The sequence below is a fragment of the Toxotes jaculatrix genome, chromosome 20, assembly GCF_017976425.1.
Source record: "Toxotes jaculatrix isolate fToxJac2 chromosome 20, fToxJac2.pri, whole genome shotgun sequence".
NCBI classification, from domain to species: domain Eukaryota; kingdom Metazoa; phylum Chordata; class Actinopteri; family Toxotidae; genus Toxotes; species Toxotes jaculatrix.
In genome coordinates this window covers 17,509,838-17,529,299 of record NC_054413.1, presented here as the reverse complement: position 1 = coordinate 17,529,299, position 19,462 = coordinate 17,509,838, and the positions used below count along the sequence as shown (strand labels likewise).

At 42.4% G+C, this 19,462-nt stretch overlaps 1 protein-coding gene across 1 annotated transcript in view; it reads left to right on the top strand.

Annotated features, from left to right (window-relative positions):
- The window catches only part of kcnh2b (potassium voltage-gated channel, subfamily H (eag-related), member 2b), a 196,980-nt gene extending 178,518 nt beyond the window's left edge, over window positions 1-18,462 (top strand). Inside the window, exons 7-22 of the mRNA XM_041065424.1 lie at window positions 2,341-2,520; window positions 3,050-3,153; window positions 3,330-3,468; window positions 5,181-5,335; window positions 5,652-5,746; window positions 5,961-6,101; window positions 8,948-9,147; window positions 13,653-13,905; window positions 14,990-15,183; window positions 15,432-15,534; window positions 15,802-15,953; window positions 16,092-16,236; window positions 16,359-16,548; window positions 17,480-17,585; window positions 17,800-17,895; window positions 18,021-18,462. Coding sequence (XP_040921358.1) covers window positions 2,341-2,520; window positions 3,050-3,153; window positions 3,330-3,468; window positions 5,181-5,335; window positions 5,652-5,746; window positions 5,961-6,101; window positions 8,948-9,147; window positions 13,653-13,905; window positions 14,990-15,183; window positions 15,432-15,534; window positions 15,802-15,953; window positions 16,092-16,236; window positions 16,359-16,548; window positions 17,480-17,585; window positions 17,800-17,895; window positions 18,021-18,440 — 2,673 coding nt within the window. The 3' untranslated portion in view covers window positions 18,441-18,462. The remainder of the gene's footprint in view (window positions 1-2,340; window positions 2,521-3,049; window positions 3,154-3,329; window positions 3,469-5,180; window positions 5,336-5,651; window positions 5,747-5,960; window positions 6,102-8,947; window positions 9,148-13,652; window positions 13,906-14,989; window positions 15,184-15,431; window positions 15,535-15,801; window positions 15,954-16,091; window positions 16,237-16,358; window positions 16,549-17,479; window positions 17,586-17,799; window positions 17,896-18,020) is intronic.
- Window positions 18,463-19,462: the final 1,000 nt, after the last annotated feature.

Sequence of the window (19,462 nt, the reverse complement as noted above, 5' to 3'; positions counted from 1 at the left end):
AGAGAGAGAGAGTGAGGGGATATCAGATTCTCCTGTACTGTACCAGGAGATTTAGGGATGGTTTAATCATAAGCACATAAATAACGTCTGCCACGGGGCCAGAGCAGATGAAGGAGAGGTGGATAGTGGAACAGAGAAAGTGGGAAGGAGGGAGGGAAGAATTAAAGCATAAAAGAAAAAAAGGGTGGCTGAGAGTCAAAGAGAGGAAGATGGAGAGTGAGGAAAGGGTAAAAGGGAGGTTAGGGGAATGAGAAACCGGCCATTCAAGGAGCAGAAGAAAGGAAGGTGAGAGACGGGAGGCAGGATAAATGTAATGGCTAACAGGATGGATGAGATGTGGCCGGGCTGCTGCCTGTGTGGACGGAGATGGACAGGTGGGGACAGAGCAATGCAAGAAAAAAAAAGAAATAATTAGAAAAGAAGAAAGATTTAGCAGGTCAAGGGTAGGGCAGGAAGAAACAGGAACAAGAGAAAATGGAGCAAAGAGCAGTGAAAGATAAATGGAGTGATTTTTATTTTTTAGTAGTAGTGGGAAGAGGTAAAGGAAGAATCCTTGGCACATGTGTGACGTCACGGGACACAGGACTTTCTTTTTTGGTTTTACCTTGATTTCTTACAGACTTTTATTGCATCTCATCATTTTATGAGTATGATTCTTCTTTTTACTTGATTATTAAACACACTTCTGTGGAGTTTGTGTTAGATGTCGTTCAGTCTGCTGGACTTGTCGCTGCCTCCTCTGGCCAAACATAATTCAACCCTAACCCTGTGTACAAATGTTTCTACTGGCAAAGTTTCCCTGCTGCTCTGTGTGCTCCAACCTGACAGCAACTGTTTGAAACCATGCTTAAGTAGAAGAACTACAGGCTGGAACTAATTTTGTAGATTACTGACATCTTTGAACAAATAGGGAATAAATATGAATGGACATTTGCACAAAGAATTGTTTGGAGAGTGAAGAGTGAAGCAGAGCTGGCAAGTAGGGAGCAGGGTAGGAAATGCAGCCAAATATAAAAACGTACCACTTTATTTTAAAATGTATTCTGTCCACTCCAGTGCCTTTCTGTCCCTTAAAACTTGGAGGTCATGCATAATAAGGGCTGTAATACCTACACAGTTCATCTTACGTGGATGTAAACACCTTCAAATTTAAATTTGGTGCCAGGAATTAACCTCACAGTAACTACTTCATTTTAAATCCAGTGTGCTGAAGTGCAGGAATATGTGTCACTCTTCTAATATTTGTAAAGGGCATACTATCTTTGTAAAGCCTAAAGTATAATGCTCTCTTTTTAGGAACTGTGTCAGAGAGATGATGATTCACCTCTAGGCCACAGCTAGTAGCGTTGTAATGGTCTAGCTCATATTTTTTATTCAAGTAATACGTGTGATAAGGCAACACCAACTTAGTTATACTCAGGTTATGATGCATCTCTTTGTTGGTACGTACATCCACACAGAATGCTGCTGAGCGAGTACAAGCACACAATGCTGAAAGTCAGTCAGAAGTCCCATTTGAATTTGTCACTTGCTCAGTTTTTTTTGCTGCAGTTCCCCGTGTGATTCTATTAGGCAGAGACACAAGGCAGCCTGTTCTAATGCCTCTTCATACTGATTCATTCCTGCTCTCATCCAGGGCGAGTGCAGTGCAGACGGTGGAATACATTACTGCAAGTAAAGCTTCTTAGAACTGCACCGTAATACTCGACATTTCATTCTTGGTGTGTGTTTGTGTTTTAATGTCTTTGTGAGTGAGGAGGAAGATGGAGGAAAAGGATCTATATATACTGTATGTGTGTGTGTGTGTGTGCGTGTGTGTGTGTGTGTGTTGCATGTGTGTAAGCCTGCTGTATGAGTATACGTACGTCCCTCTATGCATTGTTGGGCATATGCATATCTAGAACGTCTACTATGTGTGTGGGTGTGTGTGTGTGTGTGTTTGTGTGTCTGTGTGTGTCTGCCTGGGAGGGTAACCTTAAGAGAGTCAGTGCCTTCAAAACGGCTCTCATCATCTTCTGTGGACACTAGCTCTATTGCTGTAATTGCTGTTGTAGCCACTGTGAAGGCACAACACACATGTCATGAAAGTCAATATATATTTCATGGAGCTGCTGTATGTGCTAGGGCTGTGTGTGTGCGTGTGTGTGTGTGTGTGTGGTTAGCATGTTTGTCAACTCATTTTCCGTCAAACTGCTTCTTTATACAAAGTCCCATGGTGATCCAGTTTTCAGTCTTTTTCATTCTCTCGGTCTTTCTTTTCTCTTCCTTTGCCTCATTATTTGTCTTCTCTCCGTCTTATTCAATGTGTCATTGTCCCTCTGTCCCCCTGTCTCTACCCAGGTGCTGTCTCTGGGTGCAGATGTGTTGCCAGAGTACAAGCTCCAAGCTCCTCGCATCCACAAGTGGACAGTGTTACACTACAGCCCCTTCAAAGCAGTGTGGGATTGGCTTATCCTGCTGCTGGTCATCTACACCGCCATCCTGACGCCCTACTCAGCCGCGTTCCTCCTCAATGACCAGGTGGGGCCTCATAGGAACAGAATCATTAATCAGCCTTCTGTCAAGCACATTTTATTTATATTGTCAAATCACAAATGAAACTAAATCTTTGTCTTCATCACAAAGTTTTCCAACAAATAGCGTTGAAAATGTCCAGTTCCATTTTTCTAAATCAACATTAATTTAGTTCAAGTTAACTTTGAGTGACCAAGCGTTTGCTGGAAAATAGTGATAAACAGGGCAATATTGTACTCAGAGGATTTCCATGGCACTGCAAACTCAGACTAAATAAATGGAGATAGTGTTTCTCAGGACAATGAGTCTGCTGAATGTGTCTGATAAATGCCCTGGTTTTCTGTCACCTCTTCATGTTTTGTCTACAGATGTATGCAAATCATCTTTAAACCCTTAATGCTAATCTGTTTGAAAGATGGAGTCACACAGGACTGTTCTATTTTGAGAGCGTTAGATTATGATTCTCTTCTCCTGTCTTCCCTTATTTTCTCCATCCTTTCTCTTGTTTCTCTCGCCTCCTCTCCTCTCTCCACAGGAAGAGGTCGCCATGCAGAGCTGTGGTTACTCCTGCTCTCCTCTCAACGTGGTGGACCTCATAGTGGACATCATGTTCATTATCGACATCCTCATCAACTTCAGGTCTGACCTTAAAAGACACGAATAAATTGTGGTAGTAGCATTAGTAGAAAGAGTTATAGTTATTGGGATAGAGAGGTACAAAGTGGAAGAGACAGTAGCAGCAATAGTGTCAAAGGTTTTACAATAACAACAATTAGCGTCTGCTCCTGTAATGTTGTCGACACTCTTCCTCTCAGGACGACGTATGTGAACTCTAATGATGAAGTGGTGAGTCACCCGGTGCGCATCGCTGTCCACTACTTCAAAGGCTGGTTCCTCATCGACATGGTGGCTGCTATTCCCTTTGACCTGCTCATCTATCGCAACGGAGAGGAGGTATGTCAAGATGGAGGGAGAGCTGGATGTTTGTATACTGCAGAGAGGTTGTGAGGGAGAGAGCGAATGGACATGGGGGGCACGACAAGTGGTGGCAAGGTGGACGGATAAAGAGAAGCAGAAATCAATGTTGTGTGTACTGACATCATGTCTCTGCCATCTCTGCCTGTGTCTTCATCTAATGGAATAAAGAGAAGATAACAAACAGAGAGATACAAAGAAGGAAGAGAGGTAGGAAGGAGACGGGGAGGTGGAGGGATGGGAATTCAGAAGAGCAAAGAGAGATGCTGGTTTATTTTTTGTTTCATACTATAATTGTCTCCGTGGGGAAGTTGATTTGTAGTCAACCGTGGTGGAGCATCAAAATAAAGCATGTCTGCCTTACACCACGCCGTGCAGTGTACGAAATGCTAATGAAACAATGAGTAAATTGAGTCAGTGGTGGTTTAAGAAGATGATCAACAGTTTTGAGAACCGAGTAATCTTTTATGAAGCAAAGGCTTCTTCAGTGTGAGGAGTTGTTGCTTTCATTCTTTGGTCCATAATTTCCTCTGAAATCATCCTCAGGTTAAGGGAGCACTAAGAAAAGAATGGTCAGAATTGTTTTGTCTCTTGTGTGAAGTTCAAGTTCAAAAACACCGGATCCTGCAATTCCCATAATGCAATCTGATAGTGAAGGCATGTTTTAACAGAACCCAATCTGCTTTCTAATTGCCCGCTTCCTTCAAACTCCATACCTCCGTTTGTAACATACCTGTTATTTCTCTTAAAAATGTAAGTTTTTTTTTTTACATTTAAACTTTTTAAACTTTCGAAAACCTCCAGAGCCACAGAGAACATAACACAGCTGTTGTTCTCAGCCTGAGCAGTACACCTCCATGCTTCCTGAGGTTCTGAACAGTTGAAGAGTGAAGTGATGGAGGTGGTTGGATAATTTAAGGAAGAAGGAGGCTGGTGTCTGCAGGAAGAAGTGGGAGTCAGAGGAAGAGGGAGGGGGCGGAGTGAGTGAGGGAGTGAGGGAGCTGTGTTGTAGGTTAGGATACTTCCCACATGATGAGGATGAAAACCACTGAGGCCAAGGTTGAATCACTCAGTGCAACATCTTAGGTAAGGGCAATTTAATTGACGAAGTAAGTGGTACTTGAAATGCATCTATAGGTAGTGGGAATCATGTAAGTAATGGAGAAAAAAAAATGCTACTTACAGTAATTAAGTCACACACCAAAGCAAAAATGACGAATGTGGAAACCCAATATGCAAATACAGCCTCGGGAGAGAGCGTTGCCAAGGTTCACTTCATTGATGCTGTCCGGAAGAGGCCACTGAGCCAAGAAAGTGGAGATTTTCCTCAGTAGACAACTATTATTTACTGTGAGGACACACACAGAGCAGGACTAGGCTCTCTGCCAGCACAGTAATCGGCCTGTTATTTATTTGTTGTATGGACACGGAGGGGGCCGGCTGAATACAAGCAGAAAGGACAGGGAATTGAAAGCCCACAGTAATGAATGGGAGTCAGGATTTACCACCTCCACAACAGTGTATCACATCAGGACAAGGCCACGGCTGCACCACCAGTGTGTGTGGAAATGTGTGTGTGTGACAGCAGGAGGAAACACAGCGAGGAGATATCAGAGCCATGGGATTTTGTTTCCTGCCATGCTTTACAACACCTTATCTCTACTTTTCTCTGTCTCTCCCACTCTCGTCAGACGACGACTCTGATTGGCCTGCTGAAAACGGCTCGTCTCCTGCGATTGGTCCGCGTGGCCAGAAAGCTGGATCGCTACTCTGAGTACGGCGCAGCTGTCCTCTTCCTCCTCATGTGCACCTTCGCCCTCATCGCCCACTGGCTGGCCTGCATCTGGTACAACGCCATAAGACTGTCAGATGAATCAGATGAGATTTGCTCAGGATTAATGTGTGAATGGTCATGTCTTTGTCTGCGTACATGAGAACTGGTATTAGATGGACGTTTGTGTTGTTATAATACCAAAGTTCTTATCTGCAGCACAAAAAAGAAAAGCTGCGTTATATATTATTATGTTTGTTCTTAGCAGCATCTCACTCTTGAGTTTGTGTCTGTGTCTGACTGGGTCCTGTAGCAGCAGCATCCAGATAATTGCTAACATCAGTAATTACATTCAGTATAATCTTATTGCAGCTGTTGTTATTTTTCCCAGGTATGCCATCGGTAGTGTAGAGAGAAATGGTTCAATTGGCTGGCTCCACACACTGGGAGACCAACTGGGAAAACACTACAATGACTCCGTCCGAGGTACTGACAAATAGTGTAAAGCTAATACTTGTTATTATACATAGTAGTGCTACTGTCTTTACTGATTGGTTTTATTCTAAGATGTTTAATAGAAAATGAATATTTCATTTAAATTTAAAAATTTAAATTTAAATTAGATTTTTCCCCTGTCATTGTTGTAAGCGAAGGACCTTTCTTTTGATATTCATTTAACGTCTGTAAACTCCTACACCAGGGTCGGGACCTTCCATCAAAGACAAGTACGTCACGGCTCTGTACTTCACCTTCAGCAGTCTGACCAGTGTGGGATTTGGGAATGTTTCCCCTAACACCAACTCTGAGAAGATCTTCTCCATCTGCGTCATGCTCATAGGGTGTAAGTATTGATGTTTTGATGTAAGGAACTGTTACCTCATAATGGTTTCCTAAGCAGGTTTAAAGGAGAGGTAAATGTCTGTGTTTGGTTAGAGAAACTACAAAACTTTAGTAACTTGCAGTTGTCCTGTCCCGCTTTTTGGTGATATGATCATATCAAACATCACTTGTAATAATGGAAAGCTAAGAAATCTGATAAATACTTTCACACTGGAAAACAGATGTGCAAGCTGAGTTGAGATGAGTGTGACTGGACTTTGTTTAGGATGTGGCTGGACTTCAGTCTTCTTTTCGGCAGAATCAGCACACCAGGGATTACTTTACACAAGTAGCCTCGGTTAGACTGTGGTGTTGTTTGCTTTTAAATCACAAAGATTTTTTTCTTTCTTTCTATTCTTTTCTCGTAGTTAGCTGGGCAAAGCAGTAGATTCGATTTTTCATTCTGAAAGCATATCACTGAATTATTATTTAATAAAAATCCATTAGAAGATTGTAATATCCCCTCTTATGCTTATCAGCTCAACTTTCTTTCTATAGACTAATTACCTCTGTAGGATGACAGAGCCCTGGACCTCATTGATCATGCAGACGACAGACTGATAAAATGAAAATGACATTTAAAAGTAGTTCTCAGGCTAAAAAGTGACTAGAAACTTGTGAGGGCTTGTTTATGACATGCATGTGCTCGTTATTTTGGACTGTTCTTATGGAATAAAAGTGAAAAATGCAAGTGTTGAGTGGCCAGAAGACAACCTGAACCTTGTAACATTTCTATGACTGAATTTCAATATCAGGTTGTTTTAAAATGACTTACTCTGAATAAAACTTTTTTTTTTTTTTCCTTTGTGACACACGTGCAAACATACGCATGCACACACACACACACACACACACACACACACACACATACATGGCTGATGTAGACGGTGATGGGAGCTGACAGAGGTTGAGAGGTTAGCAGGATCCAACATGACAACGGGACAAAACAGTCAGGCTCATGAAGGATATGACATGAAACACTCTGTCCTCTACAGACAAAACGCTTTTAGATCAGTCAAACACTTTCCCTGTCTGTTCTCCGGTCGACTGACCTCATGTGATTAAGTTTAAGATTAAGTTCTTAAGTTGCTCGTACGAATGATGAAAGGACATTTTTCTCTTAATCAGATTTTTCCATCCGGGTCAAACAAAGTGTGAATCGTGTCGAATTTTTTGGACGATTTTAATTTCAAAATGAGTGTGTAATCACGTAGCTGTTATCTTGTTGGGTACTGGTGTAGACCCAACAGGTTATTGAGCCTGTTAAATGTTATATTATAGTATTGACGATACGTCAGACTTATCCTTTTAACAAATACTCACAGGACACATTTACAGTTTTCAAACTGCATGCCCATATGTACTCATTGTTGGTTATTATAGTTGTTGCTGCGGGTTCATACAGTCAGTGACTAGAAATTTAATGAAAGTAACAGAAAACAAAACCCACTGTCCCTGTTCTATGTAAAAACAGATTCAAAAGTTCAGCTGAAGCTAATTTGCACCTTCATTTGTTTGAGTCAGACAAGCGGGCATCTGCTAACACTGTCCATAGAAACACAAAGAGGGAAATTCATACTAAAAAAAGCGATTTAACTTTGGAGATAACTACTGAATTTGTCCATTTCACACTACTGAAGTAGAATCAAGTGGGTACTGTATCTTCAAATGGGTAACCTTCAGCTTGCAGCCTGTGAAATGTGCACTTGATGATTTCACAGTGATAGTTTTACCTCGCTAAGATGCAGTGGAGGGGAAGTAACACTACTGTTTTACTACGAATTTGGAACTTGAAATCTTTAAATGACTTAAGGACATTGAAATTACAGTACGTTGTCTTTGTAAGCAAATGAGCAGAATGACTATGAGCAAGATCATGGCATCAAGTCAGTTTTGTATGTAAAGCCCCAAAATCATAAATCACATGTTTTCCTCATTGGCCTTATAATCTGCACAGCATATAAGTCTCTATCTTTAGACTCAGACATGGATGATGAAAAAAAAAAAATCATGCCACTCACTGCTGTATTCTGTAAAAGTAAAAAGTCAAATATGTTTATATAATCTAATTAAAGTATAGAAATCTGTCTTCAGATAAGAATCTTTTCTCAACATACAGTATTTAAAAAGTGCTTACCCAGAGAGCCATGGACACCCTAATTAAATTATATTAAAAATCATAAAGTAAGACATAATAAATTTAGAGGAGTTTTATAAATCCAGGAAAAAATGAGACAGTTTTAAAATGCCTTTTTTTCAGCAGCTTACATTTAAACAGAATACAGAGGTAACACTGTAGATTTTACTCCATAGTTTTGGAGCCATGTCTGCAAATGAACTGTCACTTTTAAAAGTCTGGACTTAGAAACTGAGGAGATCTATGATGCGTCTCAGTGACTCATAGAAAGACTCTTTTAAGAGTCATTTGTATATCTGTACTTACATACAGTGGAAATATGTCATCTTTTCTTCAACACAGCTCTGATGCATGCAAGTAAATCTCTGTTATTCTCCATTTTTATGCCATCAGCTGTCTTGAGTTTCATCTCTCTTTTCCTTGAATTTCTCCACTTACAGTATTTTTTATGAATCATACCACCCACAGGTGTCAAACTTAATAATATGTTTCTTTTCAGTTGGAGAAGACAGTCAGACAGAAAAGTGGCAGGTCATATTAAAGTGCCACTTTGTCCCTTCCTGTCTGTTAATGTATATATTCTTCTGTCTCTTCCTGCCTGTTTCCCGTGTTTCCGTCCCCGTCGTCTCTAAAAGCTCACGTCTGACCATCTCCCCTTCTCTGACCTCCAGCCCTGATGTACGCCAGTATCTTTGGGAACGTGTCCGCCATCATCCAGCGGCTGTACTCAGGGACGGCCCGCTACCACACCCAGATGCTTCGAGTCAGGGAGTTCATCCGTTTCCACCAGATCCCCAACCCGCTCAGGCAGAGGCTGGAGGAGTATTTCCAACACGCCTGGTCCTACACCAATGGCATTGACATGAACGCTGTGAGTACTGATCCTCACGCACCCAGATCCCGTGTGTGTGTGCATCTAGTCTGTTCATGTTAATGTGAGTGTTGAGCATGATTACACACATGTACACACACAAAGGCTAGAGGAGTATTTTGAGCCTGCGTTGTTACGTTAATAGGATGATTGGAAGACTTTGTCTCAGCATGCATGGTCCGACACCATCAGAGAAAATAGGACTGATGTGAGTATCATAAATAATATGCACACACACACACACACACACACATGCCCACATGCACATACACACACTCTCTCCAGCCTGTGCAAATAAATAGGTTAGAGTCTTTGCAACATGCATGGACCTACATGAGTTTGTTCACATGCATGAAAGCTGATACACTCGTCTTCTACACAAACACATGCTCATTACACTGAACACATACGTGTTTATTTGCACACATATTAAAGAAACATGCCTGGCGTAAACCGATTCAGATGTGCTGATCGCTAAATAAAGCCAGTTCATTTAGAAACTGTTGCTTTCACACATTAGTAGAAACACACACACACACAGACACACACACAGACACCCACAGACACAGTGAGTCAGACCTGTCAGTGCACACAAAGGCACCATGCATGCTCACACACAGACTGAAAGAGTGTTTTCTACATGCTTGTGATAGGCTATACAGTCTACCTCCGCCTGAACTCTGTGAATCACACACACCCCCACATACACACACACACACACACACACATATAGAAGCATAATCCCAGTCACATCTTCTGTTTCTCTGCTGTGACATTGGACACGCACATGCATGCAACCACAGATGCACACGTACACACAACTGTAATCATAAACATGTCAACACTTGAGATCTGCTGATGTAAACACTTGATGCTGTACATGTGTCAGTGGATGTCATCTGTACTGTCGTTATTTATAACAGATCACGTGTAAAAATTCTTAGAGCTGTTATTTAGCTACACAAATTGATTCAGGACTGCTGGTATTTTTTTTTTTTTTCAGCTACAGTTTTTCACTGCATTTTAAGCTGTTTGGTGAAGTCAGCTCAAAAGTCTCTTTGTTAAAAATATCTTTGCTCATAGCATCAGGAATCCTTTCCAGCGCTGAGAAATTTTAAAAATTGCCAGTCGGAGCATTATCAGTGCCTCATTATTGCCTTTGGAGCCTCACAGAAGCACAGAGGAACTCTGTCTGGATGCAAAGTCCCAATGCAAGCACAATATTCCATCACTGAAATCCTGTTTCATTTCAGTGTAATAAGTGAGCCATTGAAGTAGAGAGGAAACAAATTTGATGAGCATCCATGGGAATGTGTTTTCCAATGTCAGCCCCCCTCCCCTCATTATTTTGCTCTCTTAAAGGCCCAGTGAAGTGCAGCGCGGTGAGCAGACTGGATTAGAGAATGTTTACAGTAATGATTATTATGATTGTGTGGAGTAGATCCTGTCTGTCTGTCGCCACGACTGATTCAATCAGCCGCGGCCTCCTTCATTCAGGAAGATGGAGAGAATAATAAAACAGCTCTGATGAGAAACTGAAAGTGCAGTGTTGTAATTTACACCCATCGGCTGCATTATTAAAACCAGGTGCCAGTTTTAATGTTGTCCTTCGCATGTGGACGACTCTGCATCATGTCCACACTGAAAGCGTTTCAGCTGTAGAGAATAGACTCTGCCTGCAGAAGCATAGCCGCAACCCAGTGCCGCTCTCAGATGTGCTTCTGCTACCCTTGAAGTTTATGATGGTCTTTCATTTTAGGCTGGTGCAGGATGTTAGGGTGAGTTGAATGTTCTGTGTTCTGTTGGACAAACGTCTTAGATGTAGGATTAAGAGGATAGCTCTTGATGCAGGATACTTTTGCTATTTTTTGTTTGTTCTCCTGTCCCCCTTAAACAAGACTAGTAGTCTATAGCTGCCTGGGAGGATGTACTGAGTAAGAGCACTTAACATGTAAAAACCCTTTGGCTAATTAGCACTTCATGGGTTAGGGTTAGGGTCCTTTGAACTTTAATTTGTTGAGACTCGTTGTTTCCCTAAATATAACGTCTTTAAGTGCACATATTAGCCTAAATTGTGAATACTTCACTGTTTCATTTATAAAACTGTGGACCAAGGATTTATTTTTCTAGTCAAATGCATAACAACTAAAGAATGACACGTATTTTTTTAGGTCTAACATGTGCAAACTACCTGAGCAAGAAAAACAAAAACAAACAAACAAAAAAAACCCTCCACCGCTTGGTGGTGATCATCATCCTTTATGCGTATTTTAAATAATAAACAACATCCCATACAGCAGCCGATGGGCCATTCGGAGCAGATGCTTCAACTTATTACAGACAACAACTTCCACTTTAATGATCACTTTGAGCACAGACTGGGCAGAAAGTGAAAGTCTGCTCACTAATTCATCTGCACTGTTTGTTTCACTCAAGACATCAGCCTTATATCAGCAGACAGCTGGCTGGCTAGTGTTAGCTACCCAGCTGGGACGGACTGAATAAAGTAAGAACACAAACTGTTCACTTGACTTCCGCGGCCTCACATCTCGTAGCCAGAGATAACAAACACAAACAGAGCTAAGATTAGCGTGAAGAGACTTTTTTTTTTTTTCCCCCAGTTTGTCTTGTAGATGAAATTTCTAGATTCGAGGTAGCCAAAGTCAGCAAACCATCCTGAGTCACTGCAGTCCTATAAGCGTGATGAACTGCATGTACTGGAAGTGTTCACGTTGCAGTTTATGGGACTGTTGTGACTCAAGGTACTCCTATAGCCAGCTATCATCTGTGTCGCTTTGTAACTTAAAATAACTTTTGTGCACAAAGAAGAAGACATTTTACACATCATGCATCAAGTAACCACATAACATTTGGTGGAGATGAACGTGTTTACAGAGAAAAGGCGCAAAAGCAAAGGATCTATATTGGATCATTCAAATAAAATCTTTATTTTCTAACAGTAAACTTCTTACACAGTATAATGTGTAGCTTCTTAAATGTCCCATAGGCTGGGAACAAAAGACGGGAAAGCCCCGTAAAAATATTTTTGTTCCACAGTAAACAGAGTCTTTTCTCACTAGAAAAGCTGCAGCAGGGTCCACAGTGATATATCACAGCAGCAAACATTTATATGAAACAATAGCAGTGTAGCCTTGAAAGTCAGCAGTGCAGCTTCTGCTAAATGCACCATTAAACTGGAGGCGAGAGAACACCTGATACAGCTGGCCTGTAAAATCTGACTTCAGCATATTTTGTGGTTGTTCCTGGCATCCCACAAATCAACGGTTGCTGTGCAAAGGGACTAATGGTAGGCTATTATTCAAATTCAAATAGGCAGTTTTCCGTTGAGAGTTTATTCAATTTATTTGAATTTTTCCATGAAAATAAGTTTGGCTGTCTTCAAACCGGACTTGAACCACTTAAAAAGGTTCGTGTGGGGAGAGGTGAGACATGAGAAGAGGTAAGATGAAGGTATGATTACTGGAGTAAAAAAGTATGTAGCGATAAGCAATGAGGCCTGCAAAAAGTAACTTAAGACTGAGATGGGAAGTGAAAAGAGGATGGAGACAAATGACGAGAGAGAGAAATGGACAGTGGCCGATAGAGATATGAAAAAAAAAAGGGAGCTCATTGAAGGCTGAAATGAAGAAAGAAGCTTGAAATGGATAGAAGAGAGAGAAATGGAGAGGGAAGAACATAGTGTGGTGTTTTAGGTAGAGTTCTGTTCTGTGCAGTCAGCCAGAGAGTTACAAGAGAAGCCCACAGCCTGCCGCTTAAAAGAGCTGGGACTTTCCAATGGCTGCAGTGAACTCATTAAAATTGCACCAGTTCTTCATATTAATTACACTCTACGGGCCTGCTGACTATGTTCCGGTGGGCCCTCTGAAATACAGTTTGAGATTATTTTGCTGCGAACCTCGAAAAATCAATGCATGGGCCCTTTTAAAGAGTGGGAATCGCAGACTGCTGATGCTCGTATTCTAATTTGAAGTTAAAATCATAAAAAAATTCAATTAAAACCACGACTTCTTTTATAGTTAGAACTAATATCTTCTGATAAATGTATAGGCAGTTAAGTTTTGTCATGTTAATTTGCAGAATGGTGTAATAACATTGAAAGGTTAATGTCCCATGAGTGTTCACCAAAAGGAAGGAAGGCAATAAAGACAGTAAAGGCTCCACTTTTTTATTATTTCTTTTAAAGCGTCCATAATCTGTGACATTTATTTGACATTAGCTTTTGTATTCTGCAATTAATATTCCAGTCAGTGGCTGTTTATAGCTTGTATCAATACTGATGACATCTTTCTCTATCAATTCATACGCTTTCTTTCTCCCATCTGTTCTCTTTCCTTATTTTTCCCTTATCTCCTCCCTCTCCTTCTCTTTTCACCCCTTTGTGTCTTCTACTCTTTCTCTTGTCCTATCCTCTTTTGCTCTTTGTTTTCCTTGTCCATGTTTCCTCCCTCCCTCTGCTTCCTCATTCCCTCGCTCCCTCTCCCCAGGTCCTGAAAGGTTTCCCTGAGTGTCTCCAGGCGGATATCTGCCTGCATCTGAACCGGACATTGCTGCAGAACTGTAAGGCTTTTAAAGGCTCCACCAAGGGCTGCCTCAGGGCGCTGGCCATGAAGTTCAAGACCACCCACGCACCCCCAGGTGACACGCTGGTCCACGCCGGAGATGTCCTCACTGCCCTCTACTTTATATCCAGGGGATCCATAGAGATTCTCAGAGGAGACGTGGTGGTAGCCATCTTAGGTAAATAAAAAACCTTTTAAGCTTTCATGTCCACTGTATGTTATACTGACTGCATGTACCACCTAATGCCTGTCACCCTTAATGTTGAGGCTGTTAGAAACTAAATCAGCTTCACAAAAGTATAATGACAACATCTGGAAATATTTCTCTCTTGAAAGCGCAAACATCTCTGTCTAAGCTTTAAACTTTAATTTGAAGATTGTAATTAATTTATTTACCAATATTTTAGTTCAGTCTGTAGGTCTGCCTCAATGCAGGCTGCCGCTCAGCACTGCTTCCCTGAGCCCTGCGGCAAGACTGACATCTATGGATTTAGCAGCAAGACAGTAGCTTTTAAAATTCAAGCGCAAGTTCTCCACTGTCCAAAGCCTCAAGCGTTCATTTAGATCTTGGTAAAGTACGTAGCAGGTCTGCTCCACCCAGGTCCTGTGAGAAGACTGTCTTGCACAGTTCTCTTTCTGGTTTTGACTTAATTATCTTTCTCAATAAACTTTTAACAGTGTTGACACTCTCAAGGCACAAGTCCTGCTTCCTTTCTGTGCAGTAATGTATTAGCTGGTATCGCCATCTACTGGTGAGCATAGAGTGTTACTCCAAATAGTTCGGTGTTGCTTCAGCAAGCAGAGGACCTCTGTAGGGTGCACCCGCATATGACTTTTCATATGCAGTTTATTGTGTTGCCCCAAAAGACCTGTAGTTTAACAACTTACACTGGTCTCATGACAATGTATAAAAAAGTATATTAATGAATCTAATCTATTTGCCTTTTTAGTGAAATATTGAACCATTTGACCTCTCTGGACCTGGAAGGGTTATTTAAATGAAACCATGTTGGAAACCACTGGTTTGACTTTTCATCATTTGCTGTTTTACAGAATATAAAATCTTAATCTGAAACATAACTTGTTGCTATAGCTGTCAAATAAATGCAGTACAAGTGTAAAGTAGCAGAAAATGGAAATACACAGATGAAGTACAAACACCTCAAAATTGTGCTTTGGTACAGTACTTGAGTAAATGTACTTAGTTACTTTCCACCGCTCTTTTTATTTATAAATTCTTTCTTTCTTTTCTCTTTTTCCAGGGAAGAATGACATCTTCGGCGAGCCTATCAACCTGTACTCCCGACCGGGTAAATCCAACGCTGATGTGAGAGCTCTAACCTACTGTGACCTCCATAAAATCTTCAGAGAAGACGTCCTGGAGGTGCTGGACATGTATCCTGAGTTTGCAGACCATTTCTGGAACAACCTGGAAATCACCTTCAACCTCCGAGATGTGAGTTTACAGATTCAACCTAGGTATAATCTGATGGTCACAAAGGAGCGACACAGATTCAGACAGACACCATGAAAACTAACTGTGAAAAGCTCCTGTATTTTAACCATTTGAATGAATGTTCTATCGTTTAAACTCTGTCGTTAATGCTCTCTCCATCAGCGAGTGCATGTAATGGTCCTGAATCTGCATCCCTGCTTTGTTTCTCTGAATAATGACCATTTAATGCAGATCATTTCTCCTTTCAGACCAACATGATCCCAGGCTCTCCAAGCAGTGACGATTCCAACTGTGGGGGATTCAACAAATTGCGGAGACGCAAGTTATCTTTCCGACGACGCACAGAAAAAGGTAACCAATCTTCCATAGCTCACATTTTGCATAGATCATTTGTTTAACTGTCACATTAAAAAAATTAATTCTTAAGTTATCAGACTTTTGGAATGGTTAAAGAAGTGCAACTTTAATATATTTCATTTAATGATTCACTTCTTACATTCCAGTGTTTTTTCTGGCAAACCTCTATTAGTCATACCGCTATTAGTCATCATTAGTCAAAGCTATTCCTGATCTATCTGGACTGACCAAGCCTCCCTCTTTTCTAATCTTTCTGTTTAGATGATGCAGATGCTGGAGAAATTAAAAAGTCCCATAAGTCTGTGAGACGAAGACACAGGGAGGCAGCTAACAACCAGAAGCAGGAAGAGGCGCCTAAGAGGCAGTGGGAGGCACATCGGAGCTCGGTGTCCTCTCACTCCAGTGGTGATGAGGTATAACTCTAGTTTTTGACTTATCAATGACGAAATACCTTCTACACTGAAAGTATGTTTTTTAATATTTGCCATTCTTGTCCAACCTTTTGCACAATAAAAACTGATTTTAATGCCTTGGATCGACTCCTTTTACAGGGGGAGGAGTCAGTTGTGACAGGCCTTGCCCCTCCTCCTGAAATGTTGGGTAACCCACAGGGTCAGGCCACGTCCATGAACTTTAATGAGAATACAGAGGGTGATGGAGACCCAAAGACTGGGAATACCTGCAACGCCCTGTCAGGTAAAATAGAATAAAATGATATCCCCATATCTTTGTGAATTGTACATTAATGCCTGCCCAGTGTTTCACACAAGCACACACTCACACTCTGGTCCCTCTCCACCTGTCTTCCTCTCCCACAGGTGCATTCTCAGGTGTGTCTAATATCTTTAGTTTCTGGGGGGAGAGTCGGGGGGGTGGTCAGTACCAGGAGGTTCCCAGCTGCAGCCTGGCCTCCCCACCACCCCTCAACACGCCAATACATAGCCTGAGCCGCCAGCAACGCAACCAGCTGGACACACGCCTGGACCTGCTGCAGAAACAGCTCAATAGGTACGACTGGCTAAATGTCTGGGTGTGTGTGTGTGTCTGTTTGCGTTCTGCTTTGTGTGCATGTGTGTGTGTTGGTCTGGCTGTTGGTGTTTTATCTCGGATTAATCAGTTGTTACACAAAGACAAAATGGAAGTCTCCTCTAAAACACTGCAGCACTTTAAGTCTGACAGTCAAAGATTGTATTTTTTTTTTTTACCTGGCTGCCTCTGAGTGGAGCCTTTCCTCTCCAACACAGTGGAAGAAAAGAGTTTTTCCGCCCATGTAGCCTTTACCTGGATAAGGCCCCTTTGTCAGCTCTTGTTGAGATCACGGGCTCTGTGTTTGTGCTGGGTTATAGCTCTAAGGCAGACTGCGCCTGCAGCTGAATGCTCAGAGTTTTAATGCATGACTGACTGGATGCCTCTGCTGGATAGGATGTGTGAGCGGGCTGAAGGTCTGTGTCAGGAAATTTGGATGAAGGAGGGGGGGGGGTAGTGGTGTGTCAGGGGATGTACTCCCCCCCAACCCCCCAAATACTGAAAATATCTGAGAATACTAAAAAGTATAAAGTCTCTGCTGGACCTCAGAAAGTTGAACAGAGACTTATGTTCAAAGCGAGTCTTACTTTCATACTTTTGGACATCATACCTCCAAGTTGTGATAACATTGTACACACAGAGGTCACAGTTGAGAATTGAAGAAATGGTGACATAGAACTATAAGCAGTCTATCTGTTAGGCATCAGTGGCATATTACAAACTTCCTGGTTTAACCTTGGTATTGTAACTGATACTGATGATGGGCAAATATTAAAAATGGAGGACTACAGATCCTAGATAACAGCTGCAGAAAATACAGTTTAATGTCTTTATTGCCATAAAATGTCAAATGAACAGAATCTTCCATGTAGTAATAAACAGCCGATCATCATCTCCTACGTGCTGTGTGCAGGTTGGAAAGTCGCATGTCAACAGACATCGGAGCGATCATGCAGCTTCTGCAGAGACAGATGGCTTTGGTTCCTCCTGCCTACAGCGCTGTCTCCACACCACCTCAGGTAATAACACACGAATATACACGCAAGCACACACCGGGTATGGGCGTAGAAGCACCATGCTTGCTGCCACAGGGTGCAAGGCCTTGTGACAGCAAGCATCTGTCTTCGACCAAGATCAAGACACTTTATCAACAGGAGGCAGGATGAAAGTTTTGTGTTAGCTCAGGCATTGTTAGACAGAAGACAAAAGACAAATAAGACGTCTCCTCCGCAGGCCTCGCCTTATCCTGGTCCCGGTCCCGGTCCAGGAGAGAGGCTGGCTCAGCCCGTAACACCTCTGGAGACAGACACCCTGGCTTCTTTATCACAGGTGAAGCACATGGAATAATACAGTGATTGCTTTGCACACACTTCACTTTGCTGTCCTGCATTAATGCATTTGTCTGTATTCTATGGAGCTAAGCGTTTAATTTAAACAATGATCTTTCCCTGCAGATCTTGGATTCCCAGGACTTTGAGGAGTTCCCAGCCAAGCCCCTTGACTCTCTGCAGGTCCAAGACTCTTCTCTGATCAATACCAGCCAGGGCCAGCTCACACCCTCTAGACTGGACAGCCTGGGGCAGCATCTGGAGCTGGACCTGGGACTGGGGACTGGAGCTGGGGTTATTTCAGGGCCAGTAGTAGGTTCAGGTTTAGGGTTGGAGTTAGGGAGTGGGGTAGCAGTGGGCTCAAGCTTAGGTGCAGAATTAGACTTTGGGTCAGAGGTATGTATTGTGGCTGGGGTTGGGCCAGCAGCTGGATCAGTGTCTCCCTTGGATCCTGAAACTCAAAGGAGGCTGTCTCTCCAAGAACCACAGACACCTCTGGATTCACGGACACCACAAAGACACAGCTCCGACCCTGGGGGGAGCTAAGGAAGAGGTAAAGGGGGAGGAGAGTGGGATGGATGGAGGGATACAGAAAGAGGATGAATGAGTGTGATATTTTCTCCTGCAGTTCCTCCTGTTCCCACCGATCCACACGGCACTTTGGAGATCAGGAGGCATCTACTGTACCTCCACCAAAACCCTTTAGGGCACCCAGCTACTGTATCTTCACCACCGTAGGGACACACAGCTCAGAGAGAGTGAAGCCAAGGTTGGCTGTCACAGAAAGGATTGATGCCTCTCTCTTTTATGCCCCCTCCCCCCAGTATGAAACATCTGGAGCTTTCTGAACTCCACAACAATACAACCTTTAACCAAAACCACAAACAGAGCAGAGAGGAGCTCTGCCACGTAACGAACACTGTTCCGGATCAACCCAGACCGTTATGGTCTGGACCTCTCAGTCATCCGCTAAGGGTGACACAACTTTACACACACATAAACGACTGCTGACCTGTAGAAGAATCCCTTTACTGCTGTATCCAGTGTTGGATGACTGACAAGAACAAGCAAAGACAACATCGGACAGAATAATGACGAAACAAGTAGCCATTTACGTCTTGCACTGAAAATCCTATTGATATAATGATTATTCTATTCTATATGTCCGTGGCGCTTCCGATAAACTCACAAACTGGTTGGTAAATTGTAGTGTTAGCTGGCCTAACCGGAAACCTGCTGTCCCGTTCTGTCATTGGTTCCTCCCCCCCCCGATTTCCTACCCCAAGAGGCGGAGCTACCGCTCCCCCACTTCCCAAGAGCACACTGGATTGGCTGGTTTGCACCTCAGGGGTGGGAACTGGAGGGTTAAAAGCCATGAATTTTCTCGATGAACATATCAGCTGCCCTATCATAAACATTGTACAGATTTGCTAGTGAGTGAAGAACATATGGCATGCTTAGGCAGTGTCGCAAACAGGTAAACTGGCAAACTTTCAAGTTTACCATAAGAACAGTGCAACAGGAACAGCTAACTCAATATTTCAACAAGCAGGAAATCCCAGCTTACT